The sequence below is a fragment of the Nerophis lumbriciformis genome, linkage group LG21 (genome assembly GCF_033978685.3).
Source record: "Nerophis lumbriciformis linkage group LG21, RoL_Nlum_v2.1, whole genome shotgun sequence".
Classification (NCBI taxonomy): domain Eukaryota; kingdom Metazoa; phylum Chordata; class Actinopteri; order Syngnathiformes; family Syngnathidae; genus Nerophis; species Nerophis lumbriciformis.
This window is the reverse complement of record NC_084568.2, coordinates 24242501-24265694: the sequence shown is the minus strand read 5'-3', so window position 1 is coordinate 24265694 and position 23194 is coordinate 24242501. Positions and strand designations below refer to the sequence as shown.

Below are 23194 nucleotides of genomic sequence, written 5' to 3'. Positions count from 1 at the left end.
AGGTGTACATTCAAGGCCCTCCACACCTGCAATCATCATAATGTTTACAATAAATCAGGGGTGTCCAAAGATTGGCCCAAGGGCTAATTGTGGCCGTCAGCTAATTTTTTAATTGCCCACGGCACATTTTAAAAATACTATTTAAAAAAAAAAAAAATAAATTAAAAAAAAAAAAAAAAAAAAAAGGAAAACATGAAAATTGGAATAAAAGAGCAAACGGGTGTAATATAACGCAAACATTCTGCAATATTGACACTAGTTACAGGCAGTTTTTTTTACTCTAAAAGTGCCATTGCTTAGAAAATAATGTATAATTAATGGATAGATCTGAAGTTGATCTAGTGATTTAAGTGTTAAAAGTAAAAATGATATACGTATATTAATATATGTTTATATATGACTTTTTTTTTAACACTTATGAGTGGGGCCCCTTTGGATCTTCAAATACTTTTTGTCAGATTTTTTTTGTTGAAACTGTCATTTTCAAAAAATAATAGTGAATGAAAATCAATGTTGTTATGAATGTTTTACTTATTTAAGGCTCCAATTACTTCACATCAAATATTCCATTTTGAAAAATGTTGGTTACATAAAAACCAGTGGTATCTTTGGGGGGAAAATGGCATAAAACATGCACAAAAAAAAAGCGCTATGGCAACGGATAGGTCTGAAGTTGATCTATAGATATTTAATCACTGAATTAACTGAAAAAACCAACACAATACATATTCTAACCCTTAGGGCTCCCCTCAATTTTTATATACATATGGTTTATACATATATATATATATATATATATATATATATATATATATATATATATAAGTTAGTTTTAACACTTTAATGACTGAGACCCTTTTGGTACCCTTGGACCTTTAGCATTCACCAAAATTGAGGGGAGCCCTAAGGGTTACAATATGTATTGTATTGGTTTTGAAAATGAGAAATATCAAAATGGCCCCTACATGCGTTCTTTCTTTAGTGTGTGGCCCTCAGTGGAAAAAGTGTGTACACCCCTGCCCTAAATGTTATTTTTCAACAACAACAAGGACAAATCACCTCCAGAACGGTGTGGGTGGCCTTATATGTGTTTAGCTACAAAAGGAAATATCGATGACAGGAAATGATGATTTTATTTTCATAATGACCCATTTGTTCATTAACCCCTGAAATATTTCATCATTGTCCAATTTAATCGAACACGTTAGCGTTTATACAAGTATGATTAATTTAAGTGTCTTTGCTCATCTTCAAGACTCCTGCAAGCCCGACTGGAAAAAGAGGAGAGTGAGGATGAACTGAAGGAGCTCCAGGACAGATTCAACACAGTGAAACAGCAGATCCCTGATCAGAGCCAAAAACAAGCTCTTAACCAGGTGCAGGACACACAGAGATTTCATCTGAGGAGAGCAAGCTAAGTAGCATGTTGGTAATTTTTTCCACTCAGGAGCTCGAACGGAACAATGCTGACCTGCGTAAGGCAAAGTCTGAAGTGGAGAAGCAGAGGACAGAGTTTGACAAAAAGGTCATGGAGATCATCTCTTTAAAAAAAGCTCACCAGGAACAAGAGGCAGAACTTAATTATGAGATTGACCGGCTAAAGAACCAGTTGCAGAAGGCCAAAGATGACTTAGCCAAGGCCCAGGAGAAAAACAAAAAGGTGAGTAAAGAAAAACATAAATGACTGGCTGCAACATGCCATCATACTGTATCATAAATTGACCGGAATATAAGACAATATTTTTACATGCTGTAAAGTCTAGAAAGATTTAATTATGCTGGCTCATAACTTTTCTTCCTGTAACATAATTACGGTCTTATTTCTAAGCATTAAAACGTGCACATAATGACTTCCTTTAAGCTTCAAATAGTACAAGTTTAGCAGTGTTAACCTGGAATCTACTACAGCAGTTCTTCTCAAATAGTGGGGCTGGCCCCTGCGTGTGACGCCAGGGACATGCTTTATCAGTATCAGGCTTCAAAACCCGCTTCGAAAATCTGTGCACTAGTAAATGTGCTCATTGTAGCTATTAATCCTGACTTCCCTATTTTGATTTGGGAAAGAAAAATCAGCACAAATTATGTTCATTTTTGTAGGTTAAAGTGTTTTGTAAATATCCTCCTGAGTTTATGTTGCTGATCAATTTGAATGTATTATTAATTATTGATTGTATGTAATTTTCTTTTTCGGTATCAAATAAAAGTCAGTCTGTTTACAGTTTAAATTAAGATTTAATTGTTTTTTAAATTTCAGTCAAATTCATGCACTTTAAAGCTTTTCTGTTACAGACTAAAATAATAGTTGATAAAATTATTATTTGTTGTAAGTTTATATTTCTTTCTTTTTTGTTTTCTTTAAAGTTAATAAAGATACAATGTTATGCATAGGAGTACTTATAACAATGTTATAGACAAATGTTACTATTAATAGTCCGGCGTAAAGAGGCGCAAAATGTTTTCTTATTCTTGGGGGATGCGTGGACGTAACAGAAAATAATTGAGAAGCACTCTTCTACAGTAACTAACAAAATGCACCCGATTCATTTTTTTAAAGTTGCAAGCCACTGGGAGAAAGATTTGCGCACGTACAAAAGCTTTATTGACAGTGTAATCAAGACAAACAACGACATAAGTATAGTATCAGTATAAAATACCATTTGAAAACAAAAGAATCTAAAAAAGCAATATGTAGCAGATAGAGAAAAATCATGTGTACCAACTGGCGTAGGTTGAAAATCCTTTTATTGTCACTAATTCCCCCTTATGTTTAAGTAAATGGCTGGTTTTGTTTGCAGTTACGTTGACAGCCGCTTATGTCAATGTAAGTGTGCAAGTCCACAGGGAATCTACATAAAGGAGTCATATTATACTGTAATAGTATTTTTGCTTTATCATTTATAATGACCGACTGCTCTGGAATGGAATGGAACTTTGTCATTTCACTTAAAAAGTACAACAAAATATATTTACATTACAAACCCGTCCAACAACAGACATAGAGTATACTGGGTCGACAGAAGAGGAAGACTGATGGGTCGCCACAACGGCGGCGCCTTGTATAAAAGATAGGAAAAAAGTAAACATAAGGGGAGGAGGAGAAATATAGCAGATCCCAAATTAAGCTCATATGGGCGTTGGGGCTCAGATTGAGACCATAAAAAACATTGAGTAACACAAGCACATATGAACACATGTTACGGCACACAAAAACTCGAGACTTGCATCAGTGAATGGAGGCATCCGGTCCGAAGCTGCAGCCATCTTGGTGCTGCTCCATAAGCAATCATGCCGCAAAGGGGTAGAAGCGGCAAAGGGGAGGTGTGGAGATGGAGGTATGCGTCTATAAGGCTTGAGGTCGCTTTGCTCGGCGTCTCGTAACAGAGTCAACATCCCAGGTTTCTTTGAAGAAGAGGCAAGGGATTTTCACAGCGTCTTTCGCGCAAAGGTCACAATTGATGGATGTTAAGTCATGTTGGAAAGGTGAATGTGCCTCATGTCAATGCACTGGTTTATTGCAATCTGCTTTATTTTTTGTATCTTTAATTTTGTCTTTAAAAATGTCTCTTTAAAAATAGGTTTTGAGGGGGGGGTTGGCTTATATTCGGATCAAAACAGTAGTTTCCATTTGGTTTTTCTTGTGTTTTATGTCCTGCAGCTCCCAGATCCAGCCGCCGTCTCAGAACTGGAGCAGAAGCTGAGCGAGGCACAAAATGAATCTAGCCAGCTCAAAGAAAAACTGACATCGGCTGAAGAGGAGCTGCAGGCCAACAAAGCCAGTTTGAGCAGAACACAGGTGGACCTCAAATCCTTAGAAGACGCCCAGATTGAACAGGCGGACTCCAACGCACGCCTCAAAGACAAACTCTCTCGGTTAGAGGTAAGAGTTTCCTTACACCTATAAGAAAGCCTCTATTTAGTGGAAATGTCCTGAGGGACTCCGGTGTCTTCAGGCTCAGCTGCAGACCAGCACTACTGAGAGCTCAGAGGCTGAGCTCGCCCTCCACGCCGAGGTGAGGGGCCTGAGATCTGAGCTGGATGAGACCAAGAGAAAAAGCTCTCGCTTGAGTCAGGAGCACCGTGAGCTCAGCCAGCGAGTACAGGATGCAGAGAAGGACAAGGAGGCGCTCAAACAGAGCCTCAACAAGGTGGAGGATATCAAACAACAGCAGGAGAAAGCTCTGGAAAAAAGCAACAAGGAGGTACAAAGGAGGTTCAGAATTGCAATAGGTGTATGCACAAGTTAATAGGTACATTCTGCCATCTAGTGGAAGATAATTTTTATTTGTAGTAAGTGAATAATCATTTTAGGACCGATAACACAACTGATGATCTCCACACAACGCACCACAGTACTCGCCTCTTTTTCACGCGATTTTGTGCCCCCACTTACTTCCCTTTTGTCTCGCTTTCAGTTTGAGTCTCTGACCGTGTCCTCAAGAGGGGAGGTGCAGGCTCTCAAGGTTCAACTGGAGGAGCAGAAAGAGCGCGCACGCAAGGAAATGCAGGAGGTGCAACGACACGGCAGCGACGCTCAAAGTGAACTGAACAACATCCACACTAATGTGAGGCGACTTGAGGAGGAGGTGGGTGCCACACACACGCATGCTGAACATTGGGCTTGGTGTGACATGGCCCGCTTATGGTCTTTGTGACTCTGGAACAGCTGTCACGGCAGAAGAAGGAGCTCCTGCTTGCGTGCGAGGAGAGAGACAACCATCAGCTGGATAAAGAGATGCTCACTAACAGACTGCGCCACCTTGAGGGAGAGATAGAGACGGGGAAGAACAGCCTCAATGAGAAGATCAGAGAGATTCGTATCCTCGAGGTATAAATATGCACATTTCTTTTTTGTTTTTGTGTTTTTGGAAAACAACACTTCACAACAAATGTTGTATAGTTTAATTTATAATTGTGAAGAATATAGACATGTTTCGCTAGTGGTGGTGTTTGTATGGCTTTGGGTTAAAAAAATAAATAAAATTGTGACATTAATATAAGCAATATAGTGCACAATACTATTTACGGTTAGTCATTTGTACCCCAATACAGGTAGCCACATATTTATTTTCTCTGCTTGCAATTGTAAATAACTTTTGTTTCTATGATGACTTCGATAGAAAGAAGTTTAATGGCGCTATCTTCAGGTAAAAAAAGAGTGTTACAGAATCCAGCAGAAGGCACGCTCTCACAAGTGAATTCAGTAAACATTTTCCGGCAGGAAGGTGCTTTCACAAGACGTGATGTTGTGTAACTACAGTACAATACTGTATAGAATGTGCCTGTGATAGTTACTTAACGTGTAGCTCTGAATTTAAAATGCTTTGAATAAAAGGAAGAGGCATATTACTTAGGTTTTAGAAGAGTATTTCAAACATCTCCATATTTGGAGATTTAATAGACAGCTAAGATATGCATTCCACTTAAAAGGGCTCAATCATGCAAAACCAACGTTTCTTACCTATTGGTACCTGCCGTTGTGCATTTGGGATCTGCATAAGTTCCGACAATTTAAAATCAAAGCGTGGAGGTATTGCAGAGATATTTATAAAACAATCTTGCCTTCCTTCAAACTTCCTCCAAACGGTCCGTTTAGAATTTGCACAATTGATGACCAATTGGGAACATCGTCAGCAGATTATCCATATATGGTATAAAACTACCCTTGCGTGTGTCTGCCATTTTTAGTTAATGCACGCACATCTGTAGTATAGATGACAAAATGCCCAAAATATGACTTAAATATTTTTTATTATAATTTTATTTTAAGTTTCTTCACCCAAAAATAATATATTTATTATTCTTCCATTTCCGTCAAACTTTGGCGGCTTTCATCTCCCCCAGTTGTCATCCGATCGGAACCGTTCAAGTATCAAAATGTTCGGCTCGGTCGGGAATTGATGGCTGTTTATTTTTAATTTCCAAAAAAAATACCCTAGATTACCAGCAATTGCAGGTTTTCTGGGACTGTTTTGCCATTGAAAAGGAATGGGCCAATTTTTAAACTTGCACCATTCCCACATTTCTCATGCCATCTACTCTTGAGAGTCAAAAAATTCCCTGTTTTCGTGGTATTCCCGTTTTTCCGTAACATCTATTCTCTCATACAAATTGTTACCACTTCCACATTTCTTGCCCGATTCACAAAATTCCAATGCCAACCCACTCAGTTCCGTCGGGCCAAGTGAGCTATGTCCCATATTCCACAACATGATTTTTAAAGTTCTATAACTTCCTTATTCCTCACCCGATTCGAACCGTTGCATCATCCACACACGTCCACTCATCCTGAACATTCAAGCCAACGTGTTCTGAAAATTCCCAGATTACCTGGAATTACCAGAAATGTGTCCCCATTGAAGATTAAAGTTAAATTAAAGTTAAAGTACCCATGATTGTCACACACACACTAGTAGGTGTGGCAAAATTATTTTCTGTATTTGACCCATCACCCTTGATCACCCCCTGGGAGGTGAGGGGAGCAGTGAGCAGCAGCAAAGGGCAACATACTAACGCATGTCCCATATTTCTCATCAGATTTGAACCGTTCCATCATCCACACACTCCACTCACTCTGGACATTCAAGCCATCATGTTTTACCATTACCAAAACTCCCCGATTACCTGGAATTACCAGGCATGTTTCCCCATTGAAAATTAATGGCAAATATACAGTCTTGTACCTTTCCCACATTTCTTAACGGATTTCAACCGTTCTACCGAAGGAGGTTAATTTGTGTCTTTATTATGAAAGCTTTTTTTTTTTTTACACTGAGCTTATGTAACTGAATTTTTTGCGTTTGAATTTTGTGAACTGAATTTGTTTTACATAAAATTATGCTGACAATTTTTCATTGAAAACTAATTCAGGGTTTAGAATTCAGTATATGAAAATTCAGTGTAAAAAAAGTTCAGTGTATATAAATTCAGTGTAAAAATTTTCAGAGTATAAAAATTCAGTGCATAAACATTCGGTGGGTAAAATTTTTTGACACTTTTTACACACATTTTTGTGCACTGAATTTTTATACACTTGAATTTTAAAACACTGAATTTTTATACACTGAATTTTTTTCAATGAAATTGTCAGCATAATTTGATTCAAATGCAAAAAAATCAGTTGCATAAATGCAGTGCCAAAAGAAAATATTTCGTAATGTAGACACAAATTAACCTCAATATCCACCGTCCACACATTCCACTCATCCTCGACATTCAAGACAACATGTTTCCCGCTTCCCAAATTTCCCTGATTACAAGAATGACCATTCATTTTCAATCCCCATTGAAAATGAATGGGCAATATATAAACCTCTTTATATCCCACATTTCTTATTCGATTCGTACCGTTCCACCATCCACAGACTCCACTCACACTGGACATTCAAGCATTTTTGTTTGGCTTGCTTGGCGACTAACGCGTTTCCTACCGGAATTGCACAGATTCCAGTTAGTTGTACTGTCTTTCCCAACACAGGACACTATTCAAACTTCCAATCTCATCTGACAAAGTAAAAAGTGCCTGGCTAAGTTTTTTGGTTTTGCGGTAATGTTCCTTTAACTGTTAAGAAGTTTATCCTAGTGTGTGCAAAGAAGAGTACTGCTTCACCCACAAACCTTCACAAAAAGATGGATTTTTCAAAAAACTACTTTTTAATAGCCGGCTCCGTGCCAAAAAATAATGGCAATGGAGGAGACAGTGAAACGGTAAGTAATAACAGTAGGTTAGGAATGTCTGAATAATGCATTAGCAATCTTAGCTTGATTTGTTGTGTAGCTAGTTTAGCCTTCTACTCTAAGACAATAATATCACTGTTCTCCAGCAAAATAAAAAATGCCATCCATCCATCCATTTTCTACCGCTTATTCCCTTTGGGGTCGCGGGGCGCTGGAGCCTATCTCAGCTACAATCGGGCGGAAGGCGGGGTACACCCTGGACAAGTCGCCACCTCATCGCAGGGCCAACACAGATAGACAGACAACCTTCAGATGATTTTACTAAAAACTAGCTTTAGTTGGATCAGTGCCTACTGTGTTTGGCAATAAACGAGTATGTTATATAATCCGTTATTACATTTGCGATGTAGCTGGAAGCGTACCTTATAGCCTGGAGAGTCTTATTTGTTTACAACTCGAAGCAGCCGTGCAGCAGAATTATTTAGATGATATAGAATAGAAAAGCCTTTTATTGTCTTTATACACATGTATATGTCCCGGATTTAGTATTAGAAAGTTAGACTCGGTAGTAGTTTAACCTTAGTCAGCGTATAGTTCCAGACTTGTGCGTCAGCCAGGCGTCTTTCCTCGCTTTCGTCCACTTGTATCGCCTTCCTTGGTGCCTACAACAAACCACGGTGAGCCACTGATCTTGCTATATCATCTGGGATGTTGTGGTGAAAGTCCCTCAAAACAGATGGCTTGTGGCAGTCAGATGTCCATAGTGCACAATAAAAGCAAGAAAGCTAAAAAATACCCCAACAAAGCTGAGTTGGGGGCCCGAATTCTTACTCAGCATTAGGGGTCGTGTCTTTCAAAACGAGCTGTTTTGAAATGGAGAAAAAACGACTTGAAAATAGGTCTATAAAACAAAATCTATGCACATTTTTCACTAAAGAACCATCATTACATGTTATGTAGACAACAAGGAGGTGTTTGGAATGTAGAAAAAAAATCATGATATGACCTCTTAAAAGCTGAAATATGATAAGCATACACTATTTACAGGAAAACACATTTAAATACTTAATAAGAGACAGGACTGGCACATTGCACAACTTGTTGTCAGTAGACTACAAACTTTGTTGGTTTTCTTCTATGACAGCAGATTTCAAACAGCAGTACATAGTGTTGTCGCCATCTTAAGAAGTATAAACAAAAAACACAAAAAAATCCCCTTCAGAATAAAAGCGTATTGTTGTTTTAGTATTTTTTATTTAGTTAGTATTATTTTTTTGCTCAGGCAAAAACCAGCCACCGACTGAAAATCGGTTTGCATTCCCACTTTTGGATCAGCACCACCAGTTGAGAGTGAATGACTGGTTTGGAGTAACACATTTTGCATCTTGGGAGATTTTCTTTTGGCGATTTTTCGTTCTTTACAGGACGGGTTTCTTGGACTTACAGTACTCATCTGTCTTTGATGAAAGATCATATTGCTTCACATTAAGAACATAATTGTATTGTTATTATTATAATTACCACATTGTTGATCATTTTCACCAAGCAGCTATGTGTGGACCACTTTAAGGACAGGACGATCATTTGAAAATAAATTAATGAGCATGACTCAAATGTGTCTTTCAGGACAAGTTGAAGCGTGTGGAGGTGGAGCTGGAGGAGGAGAAAAGCAGCGCAGAGATGTTGACAGAGCGTTTGTCCCGAAGCCGAGACCAGATTGATCAGCTACGCTCGGATATAATGCAGGAGAGGTCGTCCAAACAGGACTTGGAGTTGGACAAGACCGCTATGGAGAGACATGTATGTCCACCTGCATGTAAAGCATTCATACATTATGATTAGACTCAACCTTTAATTTTGCGTCGCTGCAGCTCAAGGAGCTGAGGAGTCGCGTTGCCGACATGGAGGGCCAGTCCCGCTCCTCGACTGGAGTCTCTCAGCTGGAGAGCAAAATCCAGGAGCTTGAGGAGCAAATTCGGAGTGAGGAGAGGTAATCTGTTCTTAGATGCATGTTGACCTCCCATTTCTTCCTTCCCATAGGAAATATTAAAAATAGACATAATTTGTTCCGGGGTCTGACTCTGACCTGTTAACACTCTTTAAACACACTTTTAAATCGGTAATAAAAGTGTTTTCATCTCATTCTTAACATTCTTAAAGGGGAACTGCACATTTTTTGGAATTTTGCCTATCGTTCACAATCATTATGAGAGACAAGAACAAAAGTCTTAATTTTTTAAGGATTTTAAAGATGATAAAATACACTTGCAAGATGCGGCTAATGGGAGTCATCGTTATCGCCTTCAAAGCCTCTAAAACAACTTCAAAACCCTCATCAATGTTTAATATACATGCTGCAAATCTATATATATAATGTAATAACAAACACATTTATAACAATGTGTAATATGTACAATATTTACCGTATTTTGGTCATTTTATGCCCAACTGGAACTAATTCTTCGGTACATTTTCTTCCGTTTCCATAGCAGCGCACTTCTGACTTCCCGCAACTAATATGTTCCTATACTCCCGGAATCAAACGCGAGTGTGTTTTGTAATCATAGCAGACTTGGTAACAGACACCGTAAGACGACTATTTTTGGACAAATGAGGATTCACAACCTTATCTTTCTTTAAACTAAATATACAGAAGATGAACTACTGCTTATAGAAGCGAGCACAAAGAAGAGGCTGAAACGTTGGAGCAGATGGAAGTCTAGAGAGTGAGGTCGGTGCGACTTGGTCACTCTACAAATTTGGAACTTTTGAGCCAAGTTATGCCGGATTATTGGAGTGCCCAAATCAACTAGAAACGTCCCCGGCCAGCTTGACCAAACGGACAACTGTGCATCAGTCACTATACTATTGATCATAAAACATGCTGCACATCACCGTACAACTACAGTACATACACAGCCTAGGTAGCTGTGTACAAACAAAACATGAAGTTAAGTTAATTTAAAGTATCAATGATTGTCACACACACACTAGGTGTGGTGAAATTTGTCCTCTGCATTTGAACCGTCCCCTTGTTCACCCCCTGGGAGGTGAGGGGAGCAGTGGGCTGCAGTGGTGCCGCGCCCGGGAATCATTTTGGTGATTTAACCCCCAATTCCAACCCTTGATGCTGAGTGCCAAGTAGGGAGGTAATGGGTCCCATTTTTATAGTCTTTGGTATGACTCTGCCGGTGTTTGAACTCACAACCTACCGATCTCAGGGCGGACACGCTAACCACTAGGCCACTGAGTAGGTGAAATGTGTGCTAATACTTTACAGATACTGTAATATAATTGTTCATGGTTTTCAGTCAGTACGGATTGGTGTTTTATCGCAATATGTTGTGCATTACAAACTTAAACGCTGTTCGTGCTGACGTAGAAGCTAGTTTATCTCTTGATGTAGTTAGCTTATACTGCTAATACCGTAGCACGCCGATGTGTTACTATGCTAGAAAAATAGTTCCTCAGTGTTCGCTCTTACAATAACAATGTTGCTACAGTTTGCTGTTCTAAATGTGTCCGCTGGATGTCGCAATAGCAATTTTGTTAGGCAAGCAAACGTTTTATAGCAGGGCCAAGCAAGAGGTACACAGTAAAGCGTGGCTGCGGCTCCTCCCCTCGACCCAAATTAAACGTAAAACCTGCCATTTGACATCTTCTACTTCGAACACATTGTGCTTTGGCACCCGCATTTTCCCAAAATATCTCTGTCATAAAAGAGAAAAGTGGACGCAGAGTGTAACTCAACCCTCTTGAATAGTTTATACCTCCGTTTGTATGGTTTGTTGAGTTAGCACAGGATTAATATGTAGAAATGACTAATGAGGTATTTGATACCTGGAAGAGTTTTCATTTATTTATTTAGTTCAACCCTAAATAGGCTGTGACTTAAAATATAATGGCTTTGTAGATCTACTGAGATAAAGTCTCTAAGTTCATTGTGTTCTTCATTTTGTTTTTGAAACTGCACTAATTTTTTCCTCGGAAGTTTCAACCAACTCAAAGTCTTTTGTCAAGAGGATTATTTGTGATATGTACAAATTCACACAATTGGTTGGTTAAATTTTTGGCCAAAGTAAAGTAAAAGAAAATAATCTGAAGTTGTCATTTTTTAAAACTTATCATGCCATGATTTTACCAGTCCCGCCCACTTGGGAATAGATTTTCCTCAATGTGGTCCCTGAACTAAATTGAGTTTGACACCCCTGCTGTAGAAGTTCAACCAGCAGCACCTGCAGTGAGCGAACTCGTCCAAAAGATGGCGTCATTGTACAAACAAGAAAACACCTGTTCAGTGTCTTTGCTTGTGTTCTATGAAAACTATTTGCAGTAACGGCCGTTTGCGAAGAAAACTCCATAAATTTGCCACACCGCTTTATAAGCCATAGGGTCAAAGCGTTGGAAAAAAGTAGCAGCTTATAGTCCGGAAATTTACAGTGTGTTATTTTCTCTAGTTTAATGGTGTAACAATGTGTGTGCGCTTGGCACACACACGCCGCCAAGTTAACCTTTAGTTTCGAGCAGGCAAGACGGACAAAAGCATGAGAGGCGGGCGACCATTTTAGGGCTTGCTCCAAACATTAGAGAGATCGGTTCACTCTACCAGCGCTGGTATGCTATTGTTTGTACTTACTCTTTTTTGTAGATTGTTAAACTTAAATTCTATTCACCTCTCATCATTTTAGGCAGCCTTAGATTAAAAGGATCTGGGTGGACTCATGCCTCCTTAAGGGCGGGTCCCAATACTAGCAACATTCTAACAATCTTTTCAGTTTGTCAGTGGGAACTTTTCCATTTTTGAGCTCAGAGCTAATTCATGTTGGACCCCGACAGAGGGTCTGCTGGGGCAGCATCTCTGTTTTGGTTCATCCCAAAGCCTTAATGGGGTTCTTCCCCACAGAACACTTGCAAGCTTTGTACACTGGTGAACAGAGTAGGGTCTCCCCAAACTCTTTCTACAATTTGATTGCATACAATTGTCCTTAGTGTAATCATTAAAATTAAGAATTCATATTAAGTGGGGTGCAAGTGGGTTAGGCCTACCTGAAAGTGTGTGCTTATACTTTTATACAACATATGTTTATCTTTTTCTGTGTGCAGAGAGAAGAATTCCAGTTTGGCATCCCAACGCCGTTTGGAGAGGAAGCTGAAAGAGTTGGACATGATGCTGGACGAGGAGAGACAAGCACACATTGAACAAAAAGACCAGGTGGGCACAATGACAATGTATTTATTTACTAGGGCTGTGAATCTTTGGGCACCACACGATTCGATTTGATTCGATTCTTGGGGGTAACTCTCGATTCAAAATCAATACTTTTTTAGTAACGTTATGTGCCAGTTCTATGATTAACTACAATTTTCCATAAAATAGATCAACAGCTCTGAGACATTTTATATTACTTGAAAGAGAACTGGTTTTGCTTGATAAAATGTTACCCAAATATTTATTTAAGGTGGACATGACGGATTTTAGGGGGGGTTTAAATGTTTTATTTTTTATTTTTTTTAATACATTTTTTATTTTTTTAATCGATCAAGAATTGAACATATATATTTTTTTGACACCCCTATTATTTACAGTGGAACCCATCTTCAACAAAAATGTGAAAATAGGTTGAGATACAGAACATTTCTTCTTTGGAAGATCCGGTAACATCCTCCCTAAATAACAAAACAATGCAAGCTGAAAATTGTCTCTAGGCTAGTACTGAGAACCACTGGTTTACAGTTTAGGTGTTTATCTTAATGTAGGCTTTCCATCCATTTTCCAACGATTGTCCCTTTCGGGGTCGCGGGGGGTGCTGGAGCCTATCTCAGCTGCATTAGGGCGGTAGGTGGGGTACACCCTGGACAAGTTGTGATTGCTTATTTTTTTCGTCATAACTCCAGACATGAGTGTGTAGGTTTGGTCAAAAATCTGCTTTGTGTCAGAATGATATTTCACATTGATGTTTTATTAGATACAGTATTTACTAATGTGGTGCTTCCGGAAGGAAAATCGAACATAAATAAGGTATAACATTCTGCACTCTTTTCATCGACCGCAATGTTTATTTATTATTCTGTTGTCTCTCATCGCTGTCCTCTCACTCTTCCCATCCTATTTTTGCGGGTATCACACATTTTTCTATTTCGTCTGTCTCTGCATGGAGAGTTGCCATGTTTACCGCCTGGAATGCCGAGATTTGATTGGCTGAGCACTGTCATGTGAGCTAGTTTAACTTGCATGCAATTGCTCAGTATATTTCCTGATCCGATGAAATCCGTAAAGTCTATAAAAGCTGTGCCTGTCAAAATAGAAGCGACCCATCAAAACTTCAAAATACTCAAAAGGGCTATTTGCAACATGTACACAGATGCCAAGAGACCGCAAACTTTCGAATGTATTTTACGTGTTATATCCCGCCTTACAAGGCAGGGGTGGGCAAACTTTTTGGCTCAGGGGCCACATTGGCTTTTGAAATTTGACGGCCGGGCATTTCAAAGCATATCACATCTGTTGGAACTAAAGAGCAGGCTTCTCAAAAATGGGCTATTTTAATCATAATACATCTATTTTCAACAATGATATATCAGAACATCAAAGAAACATCAAAATGGTATTAAAGGGTTAACACGTACATTCTCTTTTAGTGGGAGCAGTGTTGTTGATCACCCTTTTTTCCAGTGCGTCCAAGTCTAGTATCACGTTTGTTGTGCCAATTCTCAAAACAGATCTCTGCTCAATTCTGTTTTAACTATTTGGCGGGCCGAATGTGGCCCACGGGCCGAATGTGGCCCACGGGCCGTAGTTTGCTCACCCCTGTTCTAAGGTTTCTCGGACATAATGACATTATACGCATATACGTGACACGTGCATGTGCATTAGATTTGGGTGTTGTTAGCTAATGATAGCGATTTGGATAGTTAACGTTAACTATCATTGAATGTATTGTTGAATTCTATCATGACAACAACATGACTGCGAATTGTTAGTTTATTTTCTTAGACTGGTTTTGTATTTGTGTACGTGTTGACGAGACAGGATGAGTGACGGCAGTAAATGGCAATCATTTTATTCGGCTCAGAATTATTAGAAGATTATTAGTTGTAAAAAATATAGACAGTTTTAAAACAAATGTGTTCACTAATGGTAACATAAGCTAGCCAATAGCGTTGTTGTTTAATTATTTAGTTTGAAAGATATAACTGGGAGGAAGTTGCAAACAGCCTCTTTGAATAATTAATTGACCGAGTCCGGACCCAGATGCTGTATCGGACAGCGTCTGGGTCCGGACTCGGACCTCGGCCTGCCAGGTAGTGATCCCTGGTCTAGAGCCTGGACTATTGTCCACTCCACTGGCTCGCTCTTCCCCCTGCAAACCATCCTGCATAGCTTGATGTGGACCTCCAAATTTTTTTTAAATCTCGCTGCACAGCGATGTGGACCAGAATGCTTGTGATTCGTCGTCTTATGAGAGTTGGGGTTCAGAGTTGACTCTTCAGGAAAACAGCACCCCGTAGCGTTTCGGCAGACAAATGTACGTCATTGGCTCAACCTTAATGAAGAGCTATAAAAAGATCAATATGGCGTCTGAGGGGTTGGTGTAGTGCAGGCCTATTCAACCAGCGGCCTGTGGGCCACATCTTGCCCGCCAAAGCCTTTCATTTGGCCTGCCGAACATCACCCAAATAGACTGAAACTATTAAAACTAGGGTTGATCCTGAATGCCACCTCGCAGGGGGCAACAGCGAGAGGCATATGTGCCACAGTGGAGCAGCAGTAGGAAGAAAACCACTCAATCAACCCTGGAAAAAAATTCTAAATCAATTGCAAAAATCTGACTTTTAACAACGACTGGACAACAAAATATGACTGTTGTGCCCCGAGCAAGTGCTCAAGTCATGGTTTTCTGGCCGACCTTTTAAGCGATGGTCACATTGATCCAGACAAGCTGCAACAATTGTAGAAATCCCAGCGTGTAAGCTTCATCACAAAACTTGGTCAAACATTTGTAAGTATAGATATTGTGCATAAAGATATTAAGTTTGTTTTGTATTGAAATTGCTGACTTTGTGATGTATTTAAAAAAAATCCGTGGTTGTGTTCTTTTTTCCATCCATCCATTTCTGAGAGTAACAATCCAACCTTGTTTAATACATGTAGTGCTAAATTTGACCAGTAGAGGGCGACAACGCTATGAGTCACATACAATGTTTGGTGCTGGAATGTTGTGTCATTTCTATATGTGTAAACATTTGTAGTTTATTGTGTATTAACATTAACATATTAACAGTAAACCTTCTATTTTATTTATGTAAAATACACAATGGACATTATTTATGTAAACTACACAATGGACATTCTACTTTTGTTATGTTTATTTTATGTTTATATCCTCAGTCTTACAAACCTAAATGAAGGAAGAAGTGTAAAGAAATAAAACTAAAGAAGGAAAATAATTCAAAAGAAGGAACATCAATTCTCAACAAAAACTGCAGCTTCTTTTTCTTCATACTGTTAACTCGCTGGAAACGAGGGCAGAAGAATGAATTTATTGACAGTGCAGTGTGAAAGCCGATGTATTTACTTTGCAATTAAGTAAACGCAGTCTCAAGGAAATATAACCTGCAAAGGCACTTTCTGACGAAATATCCATTTTTCGATGTCCGGCCCCTGAGCCTTTGGGCTCTTGAAACTGCAGCCCTCTTTATGATGTAGTTGAATAGCCCTGGTGTAGTGACTGCAGTACGTAGAAGCATAACCCGGGCTGGTCTTGACCAACTCATCTTGTCCTGGTCCACCGTCTTCTTAGTCTTACTCACAGGGCAACGGAAAAGAAACTGCTATTTACCTTTAAAGCTTTGGCAAAATACATTTTGTGCAATTGGAATTGTGGGAAATTTCCCACCAAAATAAGGGAAACCCCCTAAAGCTGCTGCTCAGTAAGTCACGGTTAGGTGGATGCTTTGACGGCGCTCGCATTTAAACAAAAGATCCATGATGATTGTGAACTTCCCTCTTCATGCTAACGGGCGCCAAGTCATCATATTGCAGTGTTTGGAGTGATTTATGGTCTCGCGCACCTGTTTGACAGCACCACAACGGCCATTGCATGTTTTTTTTTTTTTAACCTTTCCATGAGCGACAGCCAATCAAATTCAAATCATTTTCTTTGGCTCAAATGGCAATCTTTACAAAGTTGACCTTCAAATTGTGACAAATATATGCATTTATTTGTTAAGTCCGTTCTCTTAATGGTAGGGATGTCCGATAATATCGGACGGTCGATATGATCGGTCGATAAATGCTTTAAAATGTAATATCGGAAATTATCGGTATCGGTTTCAAAATGATCGGTATCGGTTTCAAAAAGTAAACTCCTTTGCCTGCCGGCCCAGTCACATAATATCTACGGCTTTTCACAAACACAAGTGAATGCAACGCATACTTGGTCAATAGCCATACAGGTCACACTGAGGGTGGCCGTATAAACAACTTAAACACTGTTACAAATATGCGCCACACTGTGAACCCACACCAAACAAGAATGGCAAACACATTTCGGGAGAACATCCGCACCGTAACACAACAGAACAAATACCCAGAACCCCTTGCAGCACTAACTCTTCCGGGACACTACAATATACACCCCCCCCCCCCCCCCCCCCCGCTATTCCTTACCCCCCGCCCCCGCCCCCCACCTCAACCCCGCCCTCCTCCCGAACCCCGCCCACCTCAACCTCCTCATGCATGCTCTCTCAGGGAGAGCATGTCCCAAATTCCAAGCTGCTGTTTTGAGGCATGTTAAAAAATAATAATGCACTTTGTGACTTCAATAATAAATATGGCAGTGCCATTTTGGCATTTTTTTCCATAACTTGAGTTGATTTATTTTGGAAAACCTTGTTACATTGTTTAATGCATCCAGCGGGGCATCACAACAAAATTAGGCATAATAATGTGTTAATTCCACGACTGTATATATCGGTATCGGTTGATATCGGAATCGGTAATTAAGAGTTGGACAATATCGGATATTGGCAAAAAAAGCCATTATCGGACATCTCTACTAAATGGTAACGTATGCTTGCAGTCGGTGATTAAGACATACTGCACATACATATCTGTCAAAATAATTACACAAGACTTGAGTTTTTTTTAGCGATGCCTTCTCTGTCATCTTCATGTCTATCCTTTTTTTTTGCGCTGTCATGTTGATTGAATCACGTGACTCGTTGGGCTGCCTGTCACAAGTCACGCTTTTGTCACCTCACATGGTGTGGTGCAACCAGCTGTACTTTTCATAGCATGCTTTTATTTTGAAGGCCTGACCTATTGTGTTTACAAAGGTTTTGTTTTTTTTCATGGAAATGAAATATCCTAACAGGAGGACGCTAGGAAACAAGGACAACAAAAATAATCACTTTATTATCACGCTTTCTTCTTCTGTCCCTAATTTGTTCTTATGTCTACAACCGCTCATTAGTGAGTCAGTCAATCCGAGCCACGTCCACAAAGTAGGTTGGTGCTCATCAGCTGTGCCCTCATGTTGTCTTCGCAGCTTTCTCTGAAGGTCAAGGCTCTGAAGAGGCAGGTGGACGAAGGCGAGACGGAGCTGGAGAGAGTAGACACGCTGAGGAGGAAGGCTCAGAGAGACATGGAGGAGCAGATGGAGCTCAAAGACGCCTTGCAGTCGCGCGTCACTGCTTTGGAAACAGAGCTCAAGTAAGCTGCAGCGTTTTTACAACAATTTTTTTCCCCTGAGGCCTGAAGCTATACGACATATCTTTGCGTCACAAGGAAAAAACTATTATGTGAGTGACAATATTAGCCAGGAATTCCAATGCACATACAGTACGTCTCACACACCTGCAAGAGACATTCTGTGTATCTGAGGTATTTCACAATGTGTCGTGTGTACAATATATCATCATAAATGCAGTTTCACTGCACCCGGAGAGCCCCTAAGGGCCATTCAAGGTCAGGCATTCTTAATTACATCGCTTGGCCTGGCCACCAGAGGTAGCTCTCTGATCTTCCTAATGAGTGTGAAAACTGCAGGAAAAAACATGTAAAAGTAGTAATATAAAATAAGTAATGGTGATGAATGTGGAAACTGGTGCTAAAGCCAGATCTAAAAGTAGTAATAGAATGGAAATAATTGTGATTAATGTGGAAACTGAAGGCAAAAACATCTGTAAAAGAAGTAATATAATAGAAGTAATGGTAAAGGTTGTGGAAACACAAGGCAAAACAGCTCTAAAAGTAATAATAAAACATAAGTATTGTGATGAATGTGGAAACTAAAGGCAAAAAACATCCGTAGAAGTAGTAATAGAATAGAAGTAATGGTAATGGCTGTGGAAACTGAAGGCAAAACAGATGTGAGAGTGCTAAAATAGAAGTAATAGTAATAACTGGAGGCAAAAACATCTGAAAAAGTAGTTCTAAAATAAAAGTAATGGTGATAGCTGCGGAAACTAAAAGCAAATCCAGATATAAAAGTAGTAATAAAATAGAAGGAATGGTGATGGCTGTGGAAACTGAAAGCAAAGCCAGCTCTAAAAGTAATAATGAAACAGAAGTAATGGTGTTATATGTGGAAACTGAAAGCAAAGCCAGCTCTAAAAGTAATAATGAAACAGAAGTAATGGTGATATATGTGGAAACTGAAGGCAAAAACATCTGTAAAAGTAGTAATAAAATAGAAGTAACGTTGACGGCTGTGGAAACTAAAGGCAAAACTAGATCTAAAAGTAGTTAAAGAATAAAAGTAATAGTGATGGTTGTGGAAACTGAAGGCTAAAATCCTCTGTAAAAGTAATAATAAAAAGAAGTAATGGTGATGGTTGCGGAAACTGAAGGCAAAAAGCATCTGTAAAAATAGTAATGATGATGGTTTTGGAAACTGATAGCAAACATCTGTAAAGGTAATAATAAATAGAAGTAATGGCGATGGCTGTGGAAACTGAAGGCAAAACCAGATCTAAAAGTAGTACCGGTAATAAAATGTAAGTACCGTATTTTTCGGAGTATAAGTCGCTCCGGAGTATTAGTCGCACCGGCCGAAAATGCATAATAAAGAAGAAAAAAAAACATATAAGTCTCACTGACTCGAGTATAAGTCGCATTTTTGGGGGAAATGTATTTGATAAAACCCAACACCAAGAATAGACATTTGAAAGGCAATTTAAAATAAATAAAGAATAGTGAACAACAGGCTGAATAAGTGTACGTTATATGAGGCATAAATAACCAACTGAGAACGTGCCTGGTATGTTAACGTAACATATTATGGTAAGAGTCATTCAAATAACTATAACATATAGAACATGCTATACGTTTACCAAACAATCTGTCACTCCTAATCGCTAAATCCCATGAAATCTTATACGTCTAGTCTCTTATGTGAATGAGCTAAATCATATTATTTGACATTTTATGGTAATGTGTTAATCATTTCACACATAAGTCGCTCCTGAGTATAAGTCGCACCCCCGGCCAAACTATGAAAAAAACTGCGACTTATAGTCCGAAAAATACGGTAATGGTGATGGCTGTGGAAACTAAAGGCAAAACCAGATCTAAAAGTAGTAAAATAATAAAAGTAATAGTGATGGTTGTGCGAAACTGAAGGTTAAAAACATCTGTAAAAGTAGAAATAATAAGAAGTAATGGTGATGGTTGCGGAAACTGAAGACAAAAAAACATCTGTAAAAGTAGTAATAGAATAGAAGTAATGGTGATGGTTGTGGAAACTGAGGGCAAAAACAGCCCGTAAAGTAATAATACAATAAAAGTAATGGTGATGTTTGTGTAAACTGAAGGCAAAACATCTGTAAAAGTAATAATAAATAGAAGTAATGGTGATGGCTGTGGAAACTAAAGGCAAAACCAGATCTAAAAGTAGTAATAAAATGTAAGTAATGGTGATGGCTGTGGAAACTAAAGGCAAAACCAGATCTAATAGTGGTAAAATAATAAAAGTAATAGTGATGGTTTTGCAAAACTGAAGGTTAAAAACATCTGTAAAAGTAATAATAATAAGAAGTAATGGTGATGGTTGCGGAAACTGAAGACAAAAAACATCTGTAAAAGTAGTAATAGAATAGAAGTAATGGTGATGGTTGTGGAAACTGAAGGCAAAAACAGCCCTTAAAGTAATAATAAAATAAAATTATTGGTGATGTTTGTGGAAACTGATGGTTAAACATCTGTAAAGGTAATAATACATAGAAGTAATGGTGATGGCTGTGGAAACTGAAGGCAAAACCAGATCTAAAAGTAGTATTAAAATGTAAGTAATGGTGATGGCTGTGGAAACTAAAGGCAAAACCAGATCTAAAAGTAGTAAAATAATAAAAGTAATAGTGATGGTTGTGCGAAACTGAAGGCTAAAATCCTCTGTAAAAGTAATAATAATAAGAAGTAATGGTGGTGGTTGCAGAAACTGAAGACAAAAAACATCTGTAAAAGTAGTAATAGAATAGAAGTAATGATGATGGTTTTGGAAACTGATAGCAAAACATCTGTAAAGGTAATAATAAATAGAAGTAATGGCGATGGCTGTGGAAACTGAAGGCAAAACCAGATCTAAAAGTAGTAATAAAATGTAAGTACCGTATTTTTCGGAGTATAAGTCGCTCCAGAGTATTAGTCGCACCGGCCAAAAATGCATAATAAAGAAGGAAGAAAACATATACTGTATAAGTCGCACTGACTCGAGTATAAGTCGCATTTTTGGGGGTATTTTATTTGATGAAACCCAACACCAAGAATAGATATTTGAAAGGCAATTTAAAATAAATAAAGAATAGTGAACAACAGGCTGAATAAGTGTACGTTATATGAGGCATAAATAACCAACTGAGAACGTGCCTGGTATGTTAACGTAACATATTATGGTAAGAGTCATTCAAATAACTATAACATATAGAACATGCTATACGTTTACCAAACAATCTGTCACTCCTAATCGCTAAATCCCATGAAATCTTATACGTCTAGTCTCTTACGTGAATGAGCTAAATAATATTATTTGACATTTTACAGTAATGTGTTAATAATTTCACACATAAGTCGCTCCTGAGTATAAGTCGCACCCCCGGCCAAACTATGAAAAAAACTGCGACTTATAGTCCGAAAAATACGGTAATGATGATGGCTGTGGAAACTAAAAACAAAACCAGATCTAAAAGTAGTAATAAAATGTAAGTAATGTTGATGGCTGTGGAAACTAAAGGCAAAACCAGATCTAAAAGTAGTAAAAGAATAAACGTAACAGTGATGGTTGTGAAAACTGAAGGCTAAAATCCTCTGTAAATGTAATAATAATAAGAAGTAATGGTGATGGTTGTAGAAACTGAAGGCAAAAACAGCCCGTAAAGTAATAATAAAATAAAATTATTGGTGATATTTGTGGAAACTGATGGTAAAACATCTGTAAAAGTAATAATAAATAGAAGTAATGGTGATGGCTGTGGAAACTGAAGGCAAAACCAGATCTAAAAGTAGTATTAAAATGTAAGTAATGGTGATGGCTGTGGAAACTAAAGGCAAAACCAGATCTAAAAGTAGTAAAATAATAAAAGTAATAGTGATGGTTGTGCGAAACTGAAAGTTAAAAACATCTGTAAAAGTAATAATAATAAGAAGTAATGGTGATGGTTGCGGAAACTGAAGACAAAAAAACATCTGTAAAAGTAGTAATAGAATAGAAGTAATGGTGATGGTTGTGGAAACTGAGGGCAAAAACAGCCCGTAAAGTAATACCGTATATTTCGGACTATACTGTAAGTCGCAGTTTTTTTTCATAGTCTGGCCGGGGGTGCGACTTATACTCAGGAACGACTTATATGTGAAATTATTAACACATTACCGTAAAATATCAAATACTATTATTTAGCTCATTCACGTAAGAGACTATTATTTATCAAATAAATTTCCCCCAAAATGCGACTTATACTCCCGTGCGACTTATACATGTTTTTTCCCTTCTTTATTATGCATTTTCGGCCGGTGCGACTTATACTCTGGAGCGACTTATACTCCGAAAAATACGGTAATACAATTAAAGTAATGGTGATGTTTGTGGAAACTGAAGGCAAAAACAGATGTAAAAGTAAGGAAGTAATGGTGATGCTTGTCTTGCAGGAGAAAAGCAGCAATGCGGCCCGTTTTGGATTCATCTGCTCTCAGCTCGGACGATGACGACAGTATTTACGGGCCGTCCTCCATCACCTCCATCCTCACTGAAAGCAACCTGCAGACCAGCTCCTGTTGAAGCAGCACCGAGTGTCGCTCCCCTGTAGATGCATTATTCCAGGTGGTTCACACCAGTACAAGAAGGGATGTTTTAAAGGTTAGTAGGGAAACATTCTCCACATGGGGAGTGAATTGAAGGAAGCCTGACTTCCTCTGTGCTCTAGGTGACTTCCTTGTGGGAGCATTTGCAAACTGCTGGGTACACAATAAAACAAAAAATAAACTATTGCTGCTCCAACTTTAATAGTTTCCCTCCATGTGTAAGGC

The 23194-nt window shown here is 38.7% G+C and overlaps 1 protein-coding gene across 2 annotated transcripts in view; it reads left to right on the top strand.

The window, feature by feature from the left end:
- Window positions 1–23194, top strand: part of cgna (cingulin a) — a 59700-nt gene that overhangs the window by 36188 nt on the left and 318 nt on the right. For both annotated transcript variants that reach the window (XM_061982574.2, XM_061982575.2), the window contains 11 exons: window positions 1256–1376; window positions 1448–1660; window positions 3656–3877; window positions 3951–4199; window positions 4413–4583; window positions 4664–4825; window positions 9301–9474; window positions 9546–9664; window positions 12778–12886; window positions 18225–18388; window positions 22817–23194. The exon at window positions 22817–23194 is cut by the window's right edge and continues 318 nt beyond it. In XM_061982574.2, the coding sequence (XP_061838558.1) occupies window positions 1256–1376; window positions 1448–1660; window positions 3656–3877; window positions 3951–4199; window positions 4413–4583; window positions 4664–4825; window positions 9301–9474; window positions 9546–9664; window positions 12778–12886; window positions 18225–18388; window positions 22817–22946 (1834 nt within the window). In that variant the 3' untranslated portion in view covers window positions 22947–23194. The remainder of the gene's footprint in view (window positions 1–1255; window positions 1377–1447; window positions 1661–3655; window positions 3878–3950; window positions 4200–4412; window positions 4584–4663; window positions 4826–9300; window positions 9475–9545; window positions 9665–12777; window positions 12887–18224; window positions 18389–22816) is intronic.